Below are 22,138 nucleotides of genomic sequence, written 5' to 3'. Positions count from 1 at the left end.
CTAAAACTTATTTTTCTTTAAATTTTTGTCTTGATAATTGTAGTGGAGCATAACTATTAAACTCAACTCGATCTGGTGGATTGACCTAATAACTCTCAACTCAAAATTTGGCCTATGCTAAGGGTTTTTTTTTTTGTTTATTTATTTATTTATTATTATTATTATAACTAGGTGGATATTGGCTTAGTGAAAATCAGGTGACTTATCAGATCAACTTGTAATTTGACCAAACTCAAGTGAGTCTAAATCAGGTCAATTTTAGGAATTTGTTTTCAAAGTATTTATCTATTATAATGTTGTTTTAATTAAAAAATTAAAATAATATTATTTTGAAATTAATTCGGGTTGACTCGGTTAATCCTATGAGTTTGATAACAATGCAATGGAAGATGGTAACTCCTTATTTGAAATGAAACTAAAAAAAAATAATGACAAACTCAACTCAAACTAAAAAAAATATTATGTTTATTTGTGTGACCAAATAAATATATTTAATTTAGTTTATATTTGTCAATAATCCAAGTGGTAAATGGATATACTTTACAAAAAAACCACATTGATATTTTCATTTTATTTTGTATTTGTCAATTATTTATATATTGGCATGCTTTTTTTAAAAAATAACACTCTTGAATATGCAAATTTAAATTTAAATGATTTTTTAGAACTAACTTGAAAGAGAAATTTAATTTGAATATCATAACTAATATAAGGATACTCTAATTATAAAAAAATCATTATCTTAAATGTAATAATAAGTTAAGGTAAAGAGAGTTATTTAATAAATCGAATAAACAATGATAATTTTGATTGTTAAGATCCGAGTCTAAAAAAAAAGGATTATGCTTCAAATTCTTAGGTTATTTACATTTATGGCATATGTTGTCAAAAGAATGTAAAGCTTTAATTCGATGACTATGTTTGGTAATAAGGTTGTTTCTGCGTTTTGTTTAAAACGCAGATGCAATCTGTTTGGTAAAGAAAAATACACAGTTTACTGTGTATAGGCCCTACATGTTTTTGCATTTGAGATGCAGGAAAAGAAAAAACAGCAAAATGTTGTTTCTCTTGCATTAATAGTGCAATTCACTCGCACTGTTCACTTAATGAATAGTGCAATTTATTTGCACAGTTCACGTGAACATATTAGTTCTTTCTTTCTTTCTTTCAGATTGTTAATTTTTTTAACAGTTTTTTTTTAAAACTAGTTTACAATGAATTAAATTCACTCGCACTGTAATATCAATTTATACCTAATAATACTTTATCTAATTTTATTACATGCTTAAAAAATTATGAAAACTATAGTTCTTATTGGATGAATTTTGTACGTAATGTAATTATAAAATAGTTTAATGAAATAATAAAAATATATATTTTATATAAAGTATTATTTATTTCATGATGTAATAGGAGTAATTAATTCTACAATATTTAAATTTAAAACCATTAATATTAATATATATATTTTTAAAATTATTTTATAATCTTAATTTCAAAAAGCATTTTTAAATAAATACATTATTTTTTTTTTTAATCTTAATTTTAATCATAATTTTAATCAAATATTTATTTTTTCAAATCAATCTCAATTAAAATTTTTTTTTTTATAAAATAATTTCTCTGAAACCATAACCATAATATTTATGGCAATACAAACACACTGATATTTGCCCTAGTAAATGCAATGATGGAGCATAAAAGAAAGCCGGAGCCCATTTTCATCAGCCATTTGATACCCCACAGCCTAAATTGACAAGCATTTTCCACCGCTAGATTAATCCTAAAACAACATTTCACGAATAACTAGGCAAACCTTAAACCCCCATGAAAAACACAATATCATAGCTCAAGATTTTATTGTTATTACAAAGAACAACCATTGCCAGGCCTGAGAGAAGATTGCAGGCCAAAAACAATACAAGAACCCCCCCCCCCAAAAAAAAAAAAAAAAAACGAGAGTGAGAGAGACCCAAAGAACATTTAAACAAAAAACCAAGAATGCAAAATCATAAGTACTTTGTTTAATGTTAATGTGAGATTGGCTATGGAATCTACACTAAAGAAAGCTCCTTTCTTTTCTCTCGAGCCATCTTCGATCTGTAAGTGGAAAAAACAATAATGGGTTTGTTTTTGTTTTATGAATCTTGTAGATTGAAGGCCTCTTTTTTTAATCTTGAAGTTTGGTTATAAAATGTGATGTTTTGGGTTTTTAAAACTGTGGGTTAAAGAGTTTTGGATCTTTTAATTTCTTGATTTGTTGTTTGGAAGGATATTTAGGGTTTTTGTTTTGTTTTGTTGGGTTAATGTTGGAAATGTGAGTTAATTTTTGTGATTTTGAAAGTTCGGGGCTTTTTAAGTAAACACTGGTGGAAAAGGAGAATTTTGAACTAAATGAGGTTGTGGGTTTGGTTTATTATGTGGTTTCAAGCATTATATGGTGTTTTGTTGTTTGCCAAGTGGATGAGTGTTAAACCTCTTGAAGTTTGTTTCTTTGATGAAAGTATTTTTTTTTAAAACTTAGTAGGTTTTACTTTCATTTGGTTTACTTGGTTTTTTTTTTTTTTTTTGTTTCAGTTTTGGTGGACTTGTCATTCTAGTATTTGCTAATTGATTTTTAGAAGTTGATTATGGAGGAGACAAGCTCAGTTGATGTGATTCTGGACTTTCTGAAGAAAAATCGCTTCACAAGAGCAGAGGCAGCATTGCGCAGTGAGCTTAGTAACCTCCCTGATCTGAATGGATTCCTTCAAAAAGTTGCCCTTGAAGATAAGAACTCGGGGAAGGTGGTGGAAGAAGAGAATGGGGGCAAATTAACCTGTCATCCTCAGGGGTCAGGTCCTCAACATAGTGGTGAAATTTCTAAGGAACTTATTGTGAAAGAAATAGAGTGTGGGGTGGATACAAATGGGACTGAAAGCAAATGGAAAAACTCTGCTTCTGCTGGGGAATCGGGTGGTAAAAATAATGAAGCAATTGATTCGAAGGAACTTGATTTGTTTTCATGGAACTTTAATCCAAGCAATGGTCCGTCTAATCCATACAAGAATGATGTTGGTACTAGCACCAGTAACTTCTCTGCTAGAGCAAAAGCCAAATCTGGAGAAGAGTTTATCTTAACTGGTGAAGAGAAAAGTTCATGGCTTGGAAGCAATAGTACCAGTGATGCCAATGCAGAATCCAAGTATAACAAAATTGAAACGAATGAATTGAAGGAACTTGATTGGCAACTTAAAACTACTGTTGCATTCTCTGCAGGTAACCCATGGTATCAGAACGAGGAGCCCTCAAATTCTTCCTCAGACCCATGGAAAGATTGTTCTGTCAAGACTGTTTTTCCATTCCCCAAGGGGGAGGCATCGACCAGTTATGATGATACCATTACAAATTCGGACAAAAGAGATGGAAAGAAGAAAGCAGGTACAAGTGATCTTAGGGCAGCTATCAAAGAACAGGTGGATGAGGCTGGAAGAACTTTGTTCTTTGGAAAGTCTCAAGGGAGCACAGAGCAGAAGAATTTAAGTGGCTTAGGGTTTTCACTTGTATCTGATATTCCAAAGGAAGAATTTCCTAGGCTTCCACCAGTTAAACTCAAGTCAGAGGATAAGCCATCAATCAATTGGCAGGAAAAGTTTGAGCGTGATGGGCCAAGTTCAAAGGTCATCAGCGCTGATAATAGCTACCTTATAGGTTCCTATCTCGATGTTCCTGTCGGACAAGAAATCAATTCTTCAGGTAAGCTCATATGATGAGTGTGATTATGTGACCTTTTATGCGGATTTTTTCAGGGGTTTAGAGTTTTTGCTACTTATTGTTTATTGATTCAGAAAGTGAAGGAAGCGAAAAAAGAAAGAAAGAAATCTTGTCATCCATCAACTTTGAAACTCACTTTGCATAAAACATTCTACTATTTTCAACTTGTTAGGATATTATTTTAACATTAAAGATGGCTAGCCAGTTTAGGTGGTTGAATCTTATCAATAAGGTACTATATACTTGATTATTTATGCCTATATTGTTGTTGTGAAACTAGCATCATCTCTTTAACACCAACTACTAAGGGAAATGTTCTGTTTTACTGTCATAGAAGTTGAATGTTTATATCTTATGCTGACCAAAAATTTACAGTTTTTTTTCCCCCATATTCATGCTAAAAAGGATAACTGCAACTCAGGTGTGAGAATCTGGGGCGCCTACATTTGGTTTTACCCTAATAAAGGGATAAAGGCATGCTAATGTGTTTAAGTTTTTATTGTCACTTATACATGGAGATCCATTTTGCCCCTTTTGATGTAAGACAAAATATTTGCTAAAGAAGTAGAGATTACAGCATGATCATCATCCTCCCAGCATATTCATATATTATATCAGCGCTTTTAGCGCTTTCAGTTCTTCAATGATTTAGGAGCTCAAATTTTGAGGAACGAAGCTCATCTTGTATCTTTCATTTTTGGAACACCAATCTCTTTGCTTTCCGGTTTCCTATGGCATGTAGGGTGTAAAACAGGGAACATATAGTCAATTGGTTGTATTTTATTAAATGAATTATGTTAACTATATAGTGCAATAAATTCAGATTACCTATCCTTTTCCATTTTCTACATAATTTCTACCCCTTGGTGATTTCTCCTCTTAATTTTGCCTGGTAATTGATGATCCAGGTGGAAAAAGGATTGCAGGAGGCAGCTGGCTATCTGTAAGTCAGGGAATTGCTGAGGATGCATCTGATCTAGTTTCTGGTTTCGCTACTGTTGGTGATGGATTAAGTGAATCCATTGATTATCAAAATGAGTATTGGGATTCTGATGAATATGATGACGATGATGATGTTGGATATATGAGACAACCTATCGAGGATGAGGCCTGGTTTCTGGCACATGAAATTGATTACCCAAGTGACAATGAAAAGGGTGCTGGGCATGGGAGCATTCCAGACCCCCAGGATAGAGTTCCAACCAAAGATGAAGACGATGATCAATCTTTTGCCGAGGAGGATTCTTACTTCTCTGGCGAGCAGATATTTCAAGCAAAAACTGTTGAACCAGTCACAGCATCGGATGATCCTATAGGGTTATCAGTGACAGAAGTGTATGGGACGAATAATGGGAGTGATTTAATTTTGCAATATGATGGGCAGTTGATGGATGAAGAAGAACTAAGTTTGATGCGAGCAGAACCTGTCTGGCAGGGGTTTGTCACGCAGACAAATGAACTCATCATGATAGGAGATGGTAAGGTTTTGAATGAGTGTGGAAGGCCACAGTTAGATGATATTTGTATGGATGATGATCAACATGGTTCAGTTAGATCGATTGGTGTGGGAATCAACAGTGATGCTGCTGATATTGGAAGTGAAATTCGGGAAAGTTTGGTTGGAGGCAGTAGTGAAGGGGATGTAGAGTACTTTCGTGATCATGACACTGGAGTTGGGGGATCTAGATCTTCTCACCATGTCTCAGACAAGAAATATGTTGATAAACAAAACAGGGATAAGAAGAAACTTAATAAATATGTGGTTGGAAGTGACCGAGACATGCATGCTCAAGGCAGAAATCATGCAGATGGTGGGTTTTCATTTCCCCCACCACTGAGGAATGAACAGTTGTTGCAGGCAGGCCCTAGTAAATCTTTATGGTCAGACAACTGCAATGCGGTTGTCAGTGAAGAAACAAATGATCACTTGAATGCTTTGACAGGGCCTGATGACATGATCGGTACATGGCGGCGGAAAAGCTGTGATTCCTCAACTGTTAAAAGTTCGAGGGATGAAAATAATACAAATGCTGTGAGATCAGCAAATTCTAGCCCCTCTTCTCTCTCAAATTATGGTTATACAGAACCAGAGCATGCCATGAAGGAAAGAGATGAGAAGATCAGTGGTGTGAGGGAAGAAGATCCTGTGGCATCCTTGGAGGATGAAGAAGCTGCTGCTGTTCAAGAGCAAGTAAGGCAAATCAAGGTTCAGGAGGAGGAATTTGAAACTTTCAACCTTAAGATTGTGCATAGGAAAAACCGGTATGTTCTTCTTTGATGAGTTTATCTAAATAAAAAATTAGTGATTTCTGGTTGCTTACTGATGCATTATGCATCTTGGGCTCTTGGCACTATTAGAATCGATAAGATGTCTCTACTTCACATCCTAGAGTGTTATCCCCTTTCAAAACTCTGACATACAAACTTTCTTTCTAACACATCCCCCATATCCTCAGAATATAATGATATACAACTAATTATACAGGACTCTTGTGTTTTTTCTCTCCTGTGTCAAAATGCTTTCTTTCTTCACAGTATTCCGTATTCTCATGGTATCTTCAACTTGTTTCTCCTTAAACCTTTGTTGGCACCTGATTTGATCTCTTTTGATTTTTTATTACCTTCTGATAACCAAAGAAGTGATTACGAGTTAACAAAACAAGCAACACCATTTTTATGGAGATTCTGGTTTTCTTGCCAACATTTAAGGATTGGGAGGGGGTGAATTGTTTGTGAGGGTTATTTTGAACCAGCGAAGATATTATTCCTTTCTACAAACAAACTTGCTGTCTCTCTCTTTCTCTCTCACACACAAATGGTATTCTGACAGAATTATGAAATGGAATTGAACCTTTGGGTGCTATCTTATAAGGGGAACCACTTCTACCAGATTATTTGAAATGTTCAGTCTTTTTTGTCCAAATTTACAAATTTAAGATCATGTTGTTACTGAATCTTTCATTACACAGTATTTGAAAGAGCCATGTGAACTATTTTGCAAACCAGCTAGTGGGGCAAAACAAGGGATGAGAAAGATTGAACAAAGCATTATAAAAAGAACTTAAAACAAGAATAAAGACCAGAAAGAGCCAAGGGAAAGAATAGGAACGATAGGGTATGTAGGGGATGCTTTTGAGTGTGGAATGATTAATTTGTCACTCTTATTAACATGAATATGGCTACCATGCCTGTTGAGTTTTGATTGGCTGACAATAGCTAACTTGTTAATCTTATAGATGTCTACAAGATTGCGAACTCTTAGCAGCTCGACTAAGCCTCAGTCTCAAATTAATAGATGTGATACAAATCAGGAAAGGGAAAACAAGAAACATTGTACAATTACTGAAAAGTAGTCTTCTCTCTCTTGCAAAACTTTTGTGCACTATGATGTTGCAATTTGATCCTAGTTTTGTTATACTTTTAGCTATTAATAGATGTATTTGGTTAAAAAAACGAAGCTAATCTAGTTTAAAGACTATTTATATTGTTGGAATCATTTGGTGGCCAAAATAATGGTGTTCAGAAGAACAAAAATCTTAAATAAAACAGAAGACTTGAAAATACTTTCATTTCTCATCCCCCTTAATTACAAAATTCTTGTTGAACGCATCCTTATAAAAAATAGGAATGTAGACATCCAAGTTCCTTGGTAAATGAGGCTACTTGTGTCCCGTGATAGTGTCCTTGGTGTGCACTTGTAGGTCTTTGCTTAAGTTAATTTTTTTGCTTTCTCGTTTGAATAATTATGGTTATGCTCTCAAGGTAAAACATTCGTGGACTGGTGGAACTTTGGTGTTGTTTGGTTGTTTGGATAAATGGGGATGATAGAATAAGTTTATTTTGATCAATGTTTGGTTAGGATCAATTAAAACTTGTTGCTGGAAGTGGATATTCAAATCCCAGGAGGGTGTATTTTGTTGCCAACATTAAAAATCTTGCATTTATTGTTGTCTTGTGTTCATCAGAGAACAAGACAACTTCTTCTCTACCCTTTGTTTTCTATTATTTCCTTTTCCATTTGCCCTTATTACCTTGCTACTTTACTCTATCCCAGAGGCCGCAATGGTGGCTAGTTGTGTGCTTGTAATGTTTAGTTAGGCACAACCTTCACACTTCTTTTTATTTTGTGAATTGTTGGATTGTTGAAATTTTTGACAAAAACTGCTAATATTGGAGCTACATGTAGGGTTTATTTGGCCTTGCTAAAAGCCACAACACAACAACTATCCTTCTACATTTCAAATAATTATGATCTTATTACTCTACAAATACAAAGTCCATTTGTTTCTCTGGAAAAAAAAAAAAAAAAAAACTAACAATCATTAGAATGTAGCTCAGGTTTTTTTTTTTTTTTTTTCATTTGACAAGCTATATATACAATTCTTTTTTGTTTTTATTTGTTCAGGTGTTTTGATTAAATGACAAAAACATATTAGTTTTTGTTATTTGTTTAAGTTAATTTTGCATGCCAATTTTTTTTTGTTCATACCCACCTTAATAGACCAAAAATTACTTATGCCCTTATTTGTCATTTTGATTTTCAACTTCACTTTTATTATTAGTTTAATCAAACACTCGTTACTTGTTTTTAAACTCAACATCCCATAAACTACACTCGTAACCAAGCATCCATCAACTTTTATTAATACCTTTAATTTTTAGCACTTCTGCCTACAACACCAAAGTTATTTAACTTATAAGCACAACAAGGCCAAATAGAGCTGTAGTTTTCATTAAAAGTGGAGTAATATGTTTTTTGTGGTGAATGCCCTTGTAACAACAATCGTAACCAATCATCCATCAACTTTTATCAATACAACTTTAATTTTTAGCACTTCTTCCTACAACACCAAAGTTATTTAACTTATAAGCACAACAAGGCCAAATAGAGCTATAGTTTTCATTACAAGTGGAGTAATATGTTTCTTTATGGTGTGTTAGAGAATAATATAAATCATATCCTGAGACCTTACCTAACAGCTTAAGCTATTGGGGTGAGATGGTTCTTTGACATGGTATCAGAGCCTTGATGACCTAGCGGTCACAAGTTTGAATTTCACCATCTCCATTTATTTGATAAAAATTAAGCACATGTTATTGTGGGCCCGTGCAAGTTTCAAGCTTAAAAAGCTTTCACTTGAGGGGACGTGTTAGAGAATAATATAAATTATATCTTGGAATCTCACCTAACAGTTTAAGCTATTGATTTAAGATGGTTCTTTGACATGGTGAATTGCTCTTATAATACATATTTTTTTCTCCTTGTATTTGGCATGTGCTGAAATTTGGATACCTATTTATTTTTCTTTAGTTAATGTATGATTCTTAATCTAGTGATCTATTTAACTGAACTCTGCTTCTCATTAATTAGCTTGATTCTAACATGTGTTCTCCTGAACTGCTTTTGTTGGTCAGAACTGGCTTTGAGGAGGACAAGAACTTCCATGTTGTTTTGAATTCTGTAATTGCTGGTCGTTATCATGTTACTGAGTATCTTGGCTCAGCTGCTTTTAGTAAAGCTATACAAGCACATGATCTGCACACAGGCATGGATGTTTGTGTGAAAATTATAAAAAACAACAAGGATTTCTTTGATCAAAGTCTTGACGAGATAAAGCTTTTAAAGTATGTCAACAAGCATGATCATGCTGACAAGTACCACATTCTCAGATTGTATGATTATTTCTACTACCGAGTAAGTGGATATGCTTGTATTTCTTGATTTTTTTCCCCTCAATATTTAATATTTTATCACAGTAGATGGTTTCTCTTGCATAGCTCTCAGTATCCTGCCCTCCTTGTATCCTTGTGTAAGTTAGTTTTAGCTGCGAAAGAAATAATATCTGGTCACGGACTTCTCTGCACTGTTTCAGTGTAATGCAATATTTATTAATATAAGTAGTAATAAAAGTTTAGATCATCACGCTGCATTGTTATGTTTTGGCCACCTGACCTGTTTCCTAAGTTTCCTTCAAAAAAATTATTTGGCACCTGAATAGATACAGTTATAAATTTTTTGTCCATTCTGAAATAATAGATAGAGTTATAAGCCATTGTTTTTCTAGTAAAGAGACTTGTATTTGGGTGTTTATAACAAGCACAACTGATGCAGGGTCTTTAATTGACAGTACTTAACTCGATAAAGATTACAAGCTCTAGCATATTTGGTGGGGGTAAAACATGGGGAATAGGTTATTGGTGAAAATTGGGATGTGTTTAAGGCTATGGTGATCAAAATAGGCAGGAGTACAGGATATGGGGTTAATAAATTGAAATGGAAATGAATAAAGGACCACAAGCATCACGCTAGTAGGATTTCTAGGAATTACTCCTAGAAGATGGAAAATCTAAGCATCACACTTAAGATAAATTGAACCACACAACCTTGAAGTATATAGCTGAAGTTTTCATTCATTCATTGTCTTTAAACGTGAGGTTGCAACTTATATTGGGTAAGAAAAGAGATGCTTGTTTGGCAGAGCCAGCTAGCCATAACTAGTAGGATTTCTAGGAATCACACCTAGAAGATAGAAAATCTAAGCATTACACTTAAGATAGATTAAACCACACAACCTCAAAGTATATAGCTGAAATTTCCATTCGTTCATTGTCTTTAAATGTGAGGTTACAACTTATATTGGGTAAGAAAGGAGGTGCTTGTTTGGTGGAGCCAGCTGGCCATTCAGTTAGTTAATAGTGAAGCAGTTGACTGGTAAAGTTTTACAAAATTTATCCAATGCAAGAAAAAAATTGCAAAACTACCTTGTAGTTTAGACCTGAAAATCATACACGATTTGCTAGCAAAACAATCTTCTTTAAAACAGTTCTAGCTGGGATCAAGCCAAATAGACATTTGGCATTTGGTTTCCTCCTATCTTCAAAGATCACATAAAAATTTATGAATTCTAATTGTTTCAGTTTTTGCATTGGCAACCTTTGAAGTTCATATATGGTTAAGTGTAATTGTTTAGCACTTTCAAGTCCATTATATTGTGGATAGAACATTTTGTATGCCAAAAACTTAATAGTGGGAGATGGCTCACTGTTCCTAGATTTTCATGTGGCTTTGGAATTTTGCTTTTGTTTGTGAACAATTGGTAGTCTGAATTGAGTTAGGATTTTTTGTATCCACCAGTACTCTAGCAGGTTTCGGGAGAGGAAATGACTGAAAATTTTTGAAATTATGCTAGCAATATGGTTTCATTAGAAAGCCGAATTTCTTGAGATTTCATGCATAGAATCCCTATTCAAGCCACTATTCTGGGTTAGAAAAGTTTTCTTGTTCCTGTATTTCTTGATGCTATTAGTTTTTGCCCCCATGTTGCCTCTCTTAGTAGAAATTTACATTTTAATTGATAAATTTGCAAAAGGGTTATGCAGACATGCATAGAATCATCTCATTTTTATAGCAGCAATTTTTTGTTTCTTGTTGTTACTACTTCTTGAACCTTGGTTGCATGGTTGGACCACTTCAAACCACTAGACATAGGAGCATTGTTTTGCAGACATCATATTAAAATGAGCTGAAAATCGAAAAAAGAATAGCCATATATGTCAGTGAATGCATTTTCAACTGCACCACAAGAATCTAAAAATGAAGCTTTGATTTGGTTTCTTGAGGGAGAAGTTTGCGATAACTCCTTGATGCAAGTTATAAATAATTTACTTTTTAACTTCTCTTTGCTTTGTAGGAGCATTTGTTAATTGTATGTGAGCTTCTCAAGGCAAACCTATATGAGTTCCATAAGTTCAATAGAGAATCAGGAGGGGAGGTATACTTCACAATGCCTAGATTGCAGGTTTGTTGTGTGCCATTTTCTTCCTAAGAGTTCTATCCTCTTGACATTCCAAGAGTTATATATTCATTACTTGGAATGTGTAGCACCCCTTGTTTCCTTCTCAAAATTTCATTTCCTCACCAAAAAAGAAAGGAGAATACATCATTTTTTTTCATGCATGCTGGTCTATAAACTTTTTCCCAAATTCTCTGTGCAGTCAATTACCACTCAATGTTTGGAGGCACTTCAGTTCTTGCATGGCCTTGGTCTTATACACTGTGATTTAAAACCCGAGAATATATTGGTGAAAAGCTATAGTAGATGTGAGGTGAAAGTCATTGATCTCGGGAGTAGCTGTTTTGAGACAGATCATCTGTGCTCCTATGTTCAATCCAGATCATATCGTGCACCAGAAGTTATCCTAGGACATTCGTATGATAAGAAGATAGATGTTTGGTCACTTGGCTGCATTTTGGCAGAACTTTGCACTGGAAATGTAAGTCTTACCTATTACTTATTTACCCATTTAGTTTGTTTCCCTGGAGGAAATTGTAAGAACAGCAGGGCGTATTCATTGTCTATGCATCTGTTTCACCCATTGTTTTTGGACAACACTTGTAGTCTTTTATCATGTAAACATGTGGGAAAGTTATCCATGAGGAACTATGCCAAAAGCCACCATACATGGAGAGTTAAGAGTTTTATTCTAGTTTCCCAACTGATGGAGAATGCATAAATTAACTCTTGTAAGAAAGGTAACTTGATGAAGAATGATATCACATGCATTTGTGCATAAATTTACCATGACTTATCATATAAGATTCAATATAATTATTGAGGAGGGACTTTGCCAGAAAACAGAGGTCATTGTGTTTAATGAGTTGAGAAGGTTTTTTGTGAGGATTATTTGACGGGCTTAGTTTAGGAGGTGAGAACCTTGTAGGGATTTTAGGGAGGGGAACATTGTATATGTGACTAAGTTGGAGAAGATGGTGTTTAAACCATCAGTTTTTGGAGATTTTGGAAGCTGGAATGTATGTTGCCAGGGTAAAAGGTTGGGATATGAGAACATGATTCTGGAATGCAGAAGATAGGAAAGAACAATGGACTTGATGCTGATATGTAGGTGCAGCTGAGGTGCTGTAAATACATAGAGGGGAGAGAGAGAGCTAAATTTCTTTTTGTTTTTTAGGCTGCACCCATATTTTTTTTATTCTTATCAATTGAAATGCCACCTCTCATATTTATGTTGTGATGCATTTATTTATTTATTTATTTATTCTGTCTCTGGGGGGAACATCTTTATATCTGGGGCTAGTGACCTCTGATCTATTGAAGTTCAAAATATATTTCTTTTGGAGATATATTGGATCTTACTTCGAGTAATTTCTGCAAGGGCTAATCAATATGCAGTTCTTTCCCTCTGCTTGAACAATTTCCTCACATCATTTAAAGTATGGATGCATTGGACCTTCCACAGTTTGGTTACCCAACTGTGACCCTGGTACCAATTGGCTAAAATGAAACTTCTCAGGTCCTGTTCCAAAACGATTCACCAGCAACGTTACTGGCACGAGTTATTGGAATTATAGGTCCCATTGATCAAAGCATGCTAGCTAAAGGACGAGATACATACAAGTATTTTACCAAGAATCACATGCTTTATGAGCGGAATCAGGTAAAACATCCTTTTGTTTTGCTACTGTTCTATTGCTCATATGAAAATAACTAGCCAGCATCTCAAATACTATCATCACTAATTGTGCTTATTTTTACCCCTTATGAAAATAGTTTGTAGTTTTTAGAGTACAAAATTAGGATGTCAAAGTCTGATTCAAACTTTGGATCAAAATGGACGGTAATGTATACTGCAAGCTTCAACTATATAATGGAGAGAGGGTATGCATTTATGCAAGAATGCTTGTGTATACCTGTTGAGGTTCTGATCGTTGAATGAACAGTAATTTCTTGTAGAGGATTCGAGCCAATTTTCATTCACGACCTTGGATGTGCTGATGTGAAACTTTAATACTGGATATAATATGTTTGGCTTGTGCAATTATGTTGACTCTTCTCTCTATTCCTCAGGATACTAGCAGACTGGAATACCTGATTCCAAAAAAGACATCCTTGAGGCACCGATTGCCAATGGGGGACCAAGGCTTCATTGACTTTGTTTCTCATTTGCTTGAAGTAAACCCAAAGAAACGCCCGTCGGCATCCGAGGCTCTGAAGCACCCTTGGCTATCATACCCTTATGAACCCATATCAGCTTGAACTGACGCGAAGATTTTTCATGGTGGTTGGAGGGAAGGAGCAACTGATATTGGTAATATATTTAAATTGATCTGGAAAGTGGGCATGCCACATCGCATAGCTGTATGCATTGAAAGGTGTGTTTGGTTTCCTTTGGTGACATCTCCCCTTCCCCTTGGCAAGTTGTATTTTAATTTCACCATGATTGTAATTCTTCACGCACTGTGTATTCTTAGGGATTTTCTTTGTCCACTTTGTTTGATCTGGTGGAAGGGGAATCTTAAAAATCTTGCTGTACATGATGGTGGCCATTTTTTTTTAGGTTATTAGTAATAGCACGTGAAAAAATAGCTGCTTATGCAATTTTGATTGGCTTGCTCCAGACAAGAACTTCACTGCAGCATCCCATTTGAGTTTGATGGAAGCCCAGTGAGAGCATTTCATAAATTTTTAGTTTGCTAATGTTTGATGCTTAGATTTTATGGTCTAGTGAGAATGTTTCAGTGGTTCATTCAAGCTTTGCTGGCTGCTGGCTGCTGGCATGCATCTCCTTGTTAGGTTGGTCTCTGTACATTTTCGGGTTGGCAGCATCGATGAAAATGTCTTCATAGAAGTTTCTTTGGTTTCGTTGGTTCGGAGGTCAACGATTGACCTAATAATAACCATAATTAATATAATTAATTAATTATTGGAGTTTCAGAAATTATTATTCAATCCTTGTGTTTTGCAATCTGTTCATAAACTTGATCCCTCTGTCAATTTCATTTTCTTATAGAATAAAGAAAATAGTAGTTAAGAATTCTGGTGGTACACAGACTGATTAATTAGTTTTAATAAATAAACTACAGTTTTAAATAATTAAATACCGACATGATTTAATGATTTAGGGTCAAAACCCATATAAATATCTTATTCCTCCTAAAATTAAATTAAATAACTCTGACTTGTGGTTTTTTATCAGATAGTTACTTTACTTGCTATGTAATTGTTGCTATGTTGTATGGATATTGTTAAAATTAATTCAATATCCACACACACACACATATTTCTCCTCTTCATCATTTTTTATTACATTAATTTTCAAAAATGATATTTTTTCTCATAATGCTAAAAAATTCAATCCTTAATTTTATTCAATTCATAAATAAATTACTTACTCTAATTCATTCATTTTTTCATTGCTACAAATTATTACATTTTATAAAATAATTTATTGTTTATATTGTGCAATTGATTTTTCATATTAATTTAATATAATAAAAAAATCAAAATTTTAATATAGTTACATTCAAAAAGTATTTTTTAAAAATTAAGATGTTGATATAAATAAGTGATAATTATATTTAAAAAACAGTAAAATAAAAAAAAATTAAATTATGAAATATAGTTTTTTCACTAATTTGGACAGTAAGTTGTGCAATAAACACGGGTTGGGTTTCAAGAGGATAATGAATATCCACGTGTAGGGTTTTGGACTAGACTATCCATACTCGACCCAAAATAACTACTTGAAATTGACCAAATATGAAAGTATATGAATTTTTTATACTTGAACCTGACTTGATCAAGTTTCAGGCACCCATCGAGTATCCATAACCTGAACCCAAAACGAATGTTATAATTTACATCTATTTTGTATATAATTAATTTGATATACATGTAATTTTTTAAACCTTGATGCTATTTATTTATTTCAGATTGGGTTTAGGTATACAAATATACATTCTCAATTCAAACATGACTTTTGCCTTTGGGTTTTACCTAAAGCCTAATCAGGCTTAAAAATCTCATATCCATTTGAGTAAGTATCTATCAGGTTTAAATAATTTTTTCATCACTAGTTAGGTTAAAGCCCAAACCCTAACTTTCTTAGTTGGGTTAAAACCCAATCATAGATCAAACAACAAGTTGTTTGGTTAACATAATTGGGTTGATGCCCTAGACCATGCAATAAGTTGCAAGTTAGCATGATTAAATTGTTCGGTCACATCCCAAACAAGCAAATGATATAACAACTTATCAGCCCTAAAAAATTACTAACACACAAAACAATGTTTACGTGTGCATTGTTATGACCTTTATTTTTCTAAGAAATCAATATCGTGTCACCTAATTACCCATTTTATAAGTCATAAAAGCCTATAATATTTTCACATGTTATCTCATGCACAAATCACCTTATTGGTCAACATCGTAGTTAGAATGTTCGTCTAGCTAACTGTTATCACCTATGTAATCAATTCATCTTATTGATTGAGCTCCGTGGTCAACTGCTCTTTTCATTGGCCAAGAAATTATCTCTAATAGTAAAACAACTTCTCATCATTATTTCTCCTATGGGAATACAAGTCTATTACCCCACTCCTCGCTAGGTGAACCATATGATCTCGGTGGCCAAGGGTATATAAATACCTAAAGACTACTAACACAAGAAACACAACTCAATCAACACATGCAAAAAGTCATCTCTTACTTATTACTTCTTTTCAGTTTACTATTTCTCTCTCTCGTTTCTGCTAATTTAAGTATTTGAGGGTCCTCTTCTATCTACAAAGGGACTTGTGTTTGTAGAAGAGTGCAAGATAACCAAGCCTACACACTAAACCTATAATACAGTTGTGAAAAACCCAAATTTATTTGAATTTTAACAACTTTGTTACTTAAGAAGGATTATTTTTTTTTTAATTAGGATATTAAAATATGTTATGAATGATTGAGAATGCATAAGTATAGAATTTATGTATGCAAAAGAATTAGATCAAACAAAGAACATGAAATGCATTAAAACTTTGTTACTTTATTACAAAGACAAAACATTGTATTTAAATTGTTCATAAAATAAGTTCTTTTGCATAATATGATTCTACTAATACATGAAAAAATTGCTCTCTAGTATGATATAATATTTATGAAGTCATGAAAAACTTCAGACTGAGTTGGACTTTCCACGCCTATAATCTTAGGCTGGAGGATTGACCGGGCTTGAGCATTTTTATAAAATAGGTCTCTAGTGAAAACAAATGACACTCTGATGTTTAAGTTAGTAAATGTAAGAGGAGGAAATAATATATAGTAAAGAAAAACATAATAAAATTATAGGGATTGTGTATGTTGTGTGTTATGTTTATGAACTTATTGTATGATTGTTTATGGTTCTTAGGATTGTTAGGTGATTGATAGTGTTTTTTGGAATTATTGGATGGTTGATTGTCATATATGAAATTGCTTGGCCTAGCTTACATAGTAATCAAAGTACTTATATATTTTGATCATATTTGCTTACTTTGTGTATTGCAATTGCAAGTATCTCGGTGTGTGGAGAATAAAGTTTCACCATTAGTGGAGATTATAGTGCTTTTATGCTTGATGGAGAACTTAATGATTGCTAGTGTTAGAAAACAACCATTAATGTAGAAATATACTGTATGCTCTTTATAGAAAAATGTGGTGCCTACATACATAATTTGTGTGTAGAGTCTTAGGAATTAAAAAAAATTCATAAAGGTGTTTGCCGATTTAGGGATAGCTTGGCTTGGTAAGGGAGACAAAGGAGAAGAGAGAGAGAGAGAGAGAGAGAGAGAGAGAGAGAGAGAGAGAGAGAGAGAGAGAGAGAGAGAGAGAGAGAGAGAGAGAAACTCCACTTGTTTTGGGTAGGTTTTGTTTTTTTTTTTTTTTTTTCTATACCATCATTTACTTTCCAAGTCTTTTAAACAATCATATCTGGAAGAATTTTACAAGCAAAAAAGGAAAAAGAAAATACTTACTATATAAATGTTATATTTTTATGGCTTTTGTCGGCACACTTATAAGAAAACCTAGTGTTTTGCCTATAAGAAATATGTGAGTTTGATTAGTTTTACTAGTTCCTCTTAAAATACAGAACATTATTAAAAAATAGAGAATGATCATGCAAAAATAATTAAAGCATTGTATTGCAAAAATAATTAAAGCATCGTGTAAAGAGATATTGTATAGAGACATAAAGATTTTAATGGAGGTCTTGCGTGAAAATTTTCATTGGAGATATTGAAGACACATATAGAGATATAGAGAATTCATTTGAAAACATGAAGATTTTAATGTAGATATAGAGGTTTTGCTGTGAAGATTTTTCATTGGAAACATGAAAAATTTAATAGAGATGTGAAGATCTCATCATTGAGATTTTTTGTTAGAAATATTGGAGACAAGGGAAGCATTATTGCCTTTATTTAAAAGTTCAAAATAAAAATTTTGAAAATTATTTGATCTTTAATAATGCATCACATAGTTTTTCCCTATTTATCCGGATTGTATCTCATTCTTCACAAATTATTGAAAGTATCTTGAGGAGATTAATCGTTCTATCTTTTGTTTCAAGACACGATATTTTTTAATGTCATGACCGTAGTTACTGTCATAACCCAATTCTGGGTTATTCCCCAAAAATAACTTTTTTTTCAAAATAAAAATCAAAAAACAAAATAAAGGCTGGCAATATGAAGAAAGTAGGCTGGGGAATTAAGCTGCAATTTTTGAAGAAAATTCAAGGTCTAATTGTACCCCATTGTGCCCAAAAAGGGAGAAAACAATGCAAATTCAAGGTCAAATTAAATGATTATTGGATGAATTTGCATAAAAATTAAGTCCAAGGACATAATTAAATTTTTAATAGGCCAATTTGATTTTATCATGGGCCAAATTGAATTTCTAATTATGTTTAAAAATTAATTTGGGTCCAATTAAAGGATTTAATTAAGTGCAAGGACTTAATTATACTTTAAATGGATCGAATTAATTTTATTTTGGGTTTAATTAGTGAAAAATTAAGTCCAAAGACATAATTAAATTTTTAATAGGCCAATTTGATTTAATCACGGGCCAAATTGAATTTTTAATTATGTTTAAGAATTAATTTGGGTCCAATTAAATGATTTAGTTAAGTGTAAGGACTTAATTATACTTTAAATGGGTCAAATTAATTTTATTTGGGGTTTAATTGGTGAAAAATTAAGTTTGGAAGCCTAATTTAGGCTTAATTGAGAAGATTGGAATTTTAATAGACAAAATTTAATTTTTACCAAGTTAATTGATTGAAATTAGGGGCCAAATTGCAAGAAAATTGAAGTTTTGGGGTCAATTAGGAGTTAAATTGAAGAAATCCGAGACCAAGGACCAATATGCAACATGCGGCAAACTATAGGGGTTCAATTGACAAAAACCGGGGGTGAAATTGAAAAAATTAAAAGTTTAATGGTCAATTAGGGGTTAAATTGAAGAAATCCAAGACCAATGACCATTTTGTAAAAGGCGTTTAACTTCAGGGTTCCAATTGAAGTTCATCAAGGACTTAATTACATTAAATCAAAAGTTTAGAGTCAATCGAGGGTCTAATTAAAATCAATTGAAAGATAGAAGACTAAATTGAAATTCAGTTTAAATCCCTAATTAAAATCAAAACGGCGCCGTTTTGAATATATAAAAAAAAAAAGGACCAGACAACGCGTCGTCTGGTCACTGTTCATTGTCTTCCCCGTTTTACCCGAAGGAAACAGCGTGGGAGCCTACTTTGTAGGTGCATTTAATGCCTGATTTCTCCATCAAATCGAACCAAACTTGCACGAAACGAATCCCCTGCAGTTCCTCTACAACCCCATGTGAACAGTTCAGGATGAATGATAGCACGGCGACGCCGGCAACGGCGTGAAGAGGTCAACTCAGGCAGTCTTTACCTGCAGATTTGACAACTCAGGGAGGCTACTTTAAACCGACGGTTGGGATCCTTTCCAACCAAATCAAGGGCTGAAATTTTACCCCGGTGCAGACAAGATTACCCTCTTCCACCGCCTATAAATAGAGGCTCCGTTGATGATCTGAGGGAGAAGAAAACTGAACTCAAAGTTGGCTGAAAACTAGCCTTCCCTGCCCAATTTTCTTGCAACCAGCCCTTTCTCTTTTGTCTCTCTCCGCCGTGGCCCTCAACCTCCACCACCACCATCACTCGTCTTCTCATCGTCATCTCCACCTCAAGCAGCCATCAAAACGTCACACACGGTGGTTGCACCCTCTCTCTCTCTCCTCTGCAAAAATTTTCTCCCCTGTCACCAAAGCCCCCAGCAGCAGCCGCAGCAACCACCTCGACCAGAAGCTTCTGCCTTTCCCAAAGACCGCCAGGAAAGCAACCCTCTCTTCAGCCGCTCCAACAGTTGCAACCGTGAGCTTCCCTTCTCCTTTGCAGACGTCTTCTTCTTCCAGTTGCAATCACAACCCACCGCCAGCCTCACCACCTCCAGTCGCACCGGGCGCCACCATCCAGACCGTCAACTCCTTCAGCGCCAGGTGAGTCTCTCCTCTCTTCTTTTTATTCTTCTTATTCTTCTCTTCGTCACCATCGCTACACGTGAACAGTGCAACGTGAATTATAATTCACGTTGCACTGTTTCTATAGCTTAGTCATTGGCTTGCCCAGTGACTAAGCTGCTATGGGCTGGACCTGCCTTAACCCAACCCAATTGGCTGGGCCGGGTCCAGCCTGTTCCTAAAATGCAGGAAGAAAATATGTTGGGTCGAGGCCGGCCTGACCATTTTGGGCCTATAATCAATACACTTGTTTTTGGGCCTATCTTGAGCCCAGCCCACATGCTTTAATATATTTAATTACTTAATATGTAATTAAAAATAAAAATAAAATAAATGAAAATTTTTCTGAAAAAAATTTCAAAAATCCTTTCAAAAAATTTGTAATTTTGTCAAATATTTTTCTACCAAATTTTGTTAATATTGGATTGTATACTTACAATGTAAGATACAAATCTGATATTAAAATACCCAGTTTTCTACAAAAAATTAAAAAAAAAGGAAAATTTTTTTTTATTACATACGGCGAAATCCTAAAATTTTTCTAAACATATTTTTCATAAAAAAAAATGGATATTATAACCGGTTTATGATTATCCATTAGGATTTGGCCAACATGTCAAAAATCTTTTTTTTCAAACTTTTTTCTAGGACCCAGATGTAGACTTTAATATTTGTGGGGTGTAAAATTACACGATAAAGTACACCCTCGGGTATTAAAGATACAAAGTGTAAAAATGTAGACTTTAAAATGGTTAGGATTTAACCGAATAAGGTAGAGACTCTCTCAGGAAGAGAGATCTGCCTAGAACCTTAGAAAAGACCAACTCGACTTAGAAAAAAACAATCAAACAACAATGCAGCTTACCTTAGGTAGGGTACACTAGGGGTGATATATCTTCCCCTTGCACAATCAGTCCCTTACCCAGACTCCCGCAGACCATAGGTTTCTAGTAACCATAATACTAGGTGGCGACTCCTAAAAATTAATCATAATTTTATGATTAAATCCAAAAATCTTCCCAACACACCACACCTCACACCGAAGGCACGATAAAGCGCCTCCGCCATCGCCAAACAACATCACGTCGGCACGCCCCCGCGAGAGTTACGATGAAAATGACAAATTTATCAGGTTCCTCATGTTCATGCTACTCTCATGGGATGTTGGTATCAATGTAAAATTCATTTTCTGAACTGTAGCCAACACCTGAACATGTATAGCAATAAAAGATGTGTTCATGAGCTTAAAGAATATAAGGTAATCACAAAATGGAACTCTCCATGCTCCTCTTAGATGCTTAGGTGAGAGATTAATGAAGATGAAGAAATTCTGCTATTTAAAAACAAATTGTAGTTATTTGGTGACACTTATTTTTTCCACTTTAATATAATTATCAATTGCCTGTTTCACATCAGAAGAATAGAGCGCTCACATATAAAAAGTAGCTCAAGACTCCATTGATTAGGCCTTTAATGATGATGGATCCAAATAGATTCTTCGGCACCGTTTGTTTGCTGGAAGGTAGTTTTCTTTTGGAAAGTAAATTTCGAGGAAAGTGAATTCTGGGAAAGTAAATTCCTATAAAGTATTTTTCGATGTTTGGTAGTGTAATGGAAAATAAGTTGGAAAACACTTTCCAGTGTTTGGTTATATCATAGAAAATAAGCTAGAAAATAATTTATTAATATTTTATTTTTATCAAGTTTATTAAAATAATAAGGAACAAATCTTACAAATTAAAAAGCTGAATGAGAATGAAATTGAAAAAAAAAATAATAATTTCATAAATTATCTCAAATAAAATAAATAATAATCAAAATAATAGAGATCAAATCTTAAAAATTAAAAAAAAAAATGAAAGATGAAGAAATTAAAATAATAATAATCAACATTTCATAAATTATTTCAAATAAAATAAGTAACAATCAAAAGAATGAGGATCAAATTTGATAAATAAAAAATTTCAATAAAAAATGATACGGAAAAAGCAAATAGCAATTATAAAAATAAG

At 33.8% G+C, this 22,138-nt stretch overlaps 1 protein-coding gene across 3 annotated transcripts; it reads left to right on the top strand.

Moving 5' to 3' along the window:
• The first annotated feature begins 1,739 nt into the window (after positions 1–1,739).
• LOC118050929 (uncharacterized) lies at positions 1,740–14,303 on the top strand. 3 transcript variants are annotated; one of them, XM_035061396.2, is made up of 8 exons: positions 1,743–2,102; positions 2,622–3,735; positions 4,662–6,015; positions 9,169–9,448; positions 11,445–11,552; positions 11,749–12,027; positions 13,066–13,209; positions 13,620–14,303. In XM_035061396.2, the coding sequence occupies exons 2-8, from the start codon at positions 2,631–2,633 to the stop codon at positions 13,806–13,808; spliced, it is 3,459 nt and encodes a 1,152-aa protein (XP_034917287.1). In that variant the 5' UTR covers positions 1,743–2,102; positions 2,622–2,630; the 3' UTR covers positions 13,809–14,303. The 3 variants fall into 3 exon arrangements, with proteins under 3 accessions (XP_073260949.1, XP_034917287.1, XP_034917286.1); XM_035061395.2 differs by having other exon boundaries at positions 2,578–3,735; XM_073404848.1 differs by lacking the exon at positions 13,620–14,303 and having other exon boundaries at positions 1,740–2,102; positions 2,578–3,735; positions 13,012–13,153.
• The last annotated feature ends 7,835 nt before the right edge of the window (positions 14,304–22,138 follow it).

Source organism: Populus alba, chromosome 15 (assembly GCF_005239225.2).
Source record: "Populus alba chromosome 15, ASM523922v2, whole genome shotgun sequence".
NCBI lineage: Eukaryota > Viridiplantae > Streptophyta > Magnoliopsida > Malpighiales > Salicaceae > Populus > Populus alba.
Note: the sequence above shows the minus strand (reverse complement) of the source record. Positions and strands in the feature narration are given on the sequence as shown.

Bases quoted from the DNA above. Each gene is read 5' to 3' on its own strand.
- LOC118050929 (XM_035061396.2), top strand. From the start codon at position 2,631: ATGGAGGAGACAAGCTCAGTTGATGTGATTCTGGACTTTCTGAAGAAA. The intron at 6,016-9,168 runs GTATGTTCTTCT...TTTGTTGGTCAG, and splicing joins ATTGTGCATAGGAAAAACCG to AACTGGCTTTGAGGAGGACA. The intron at 9,449-11,444 runs GTAAGTGGATAT...TTTGCTTTGTAG, and splicing joins ATGATTATTTCTACTACCGA to GAGCATTTGTTAATTGTATG.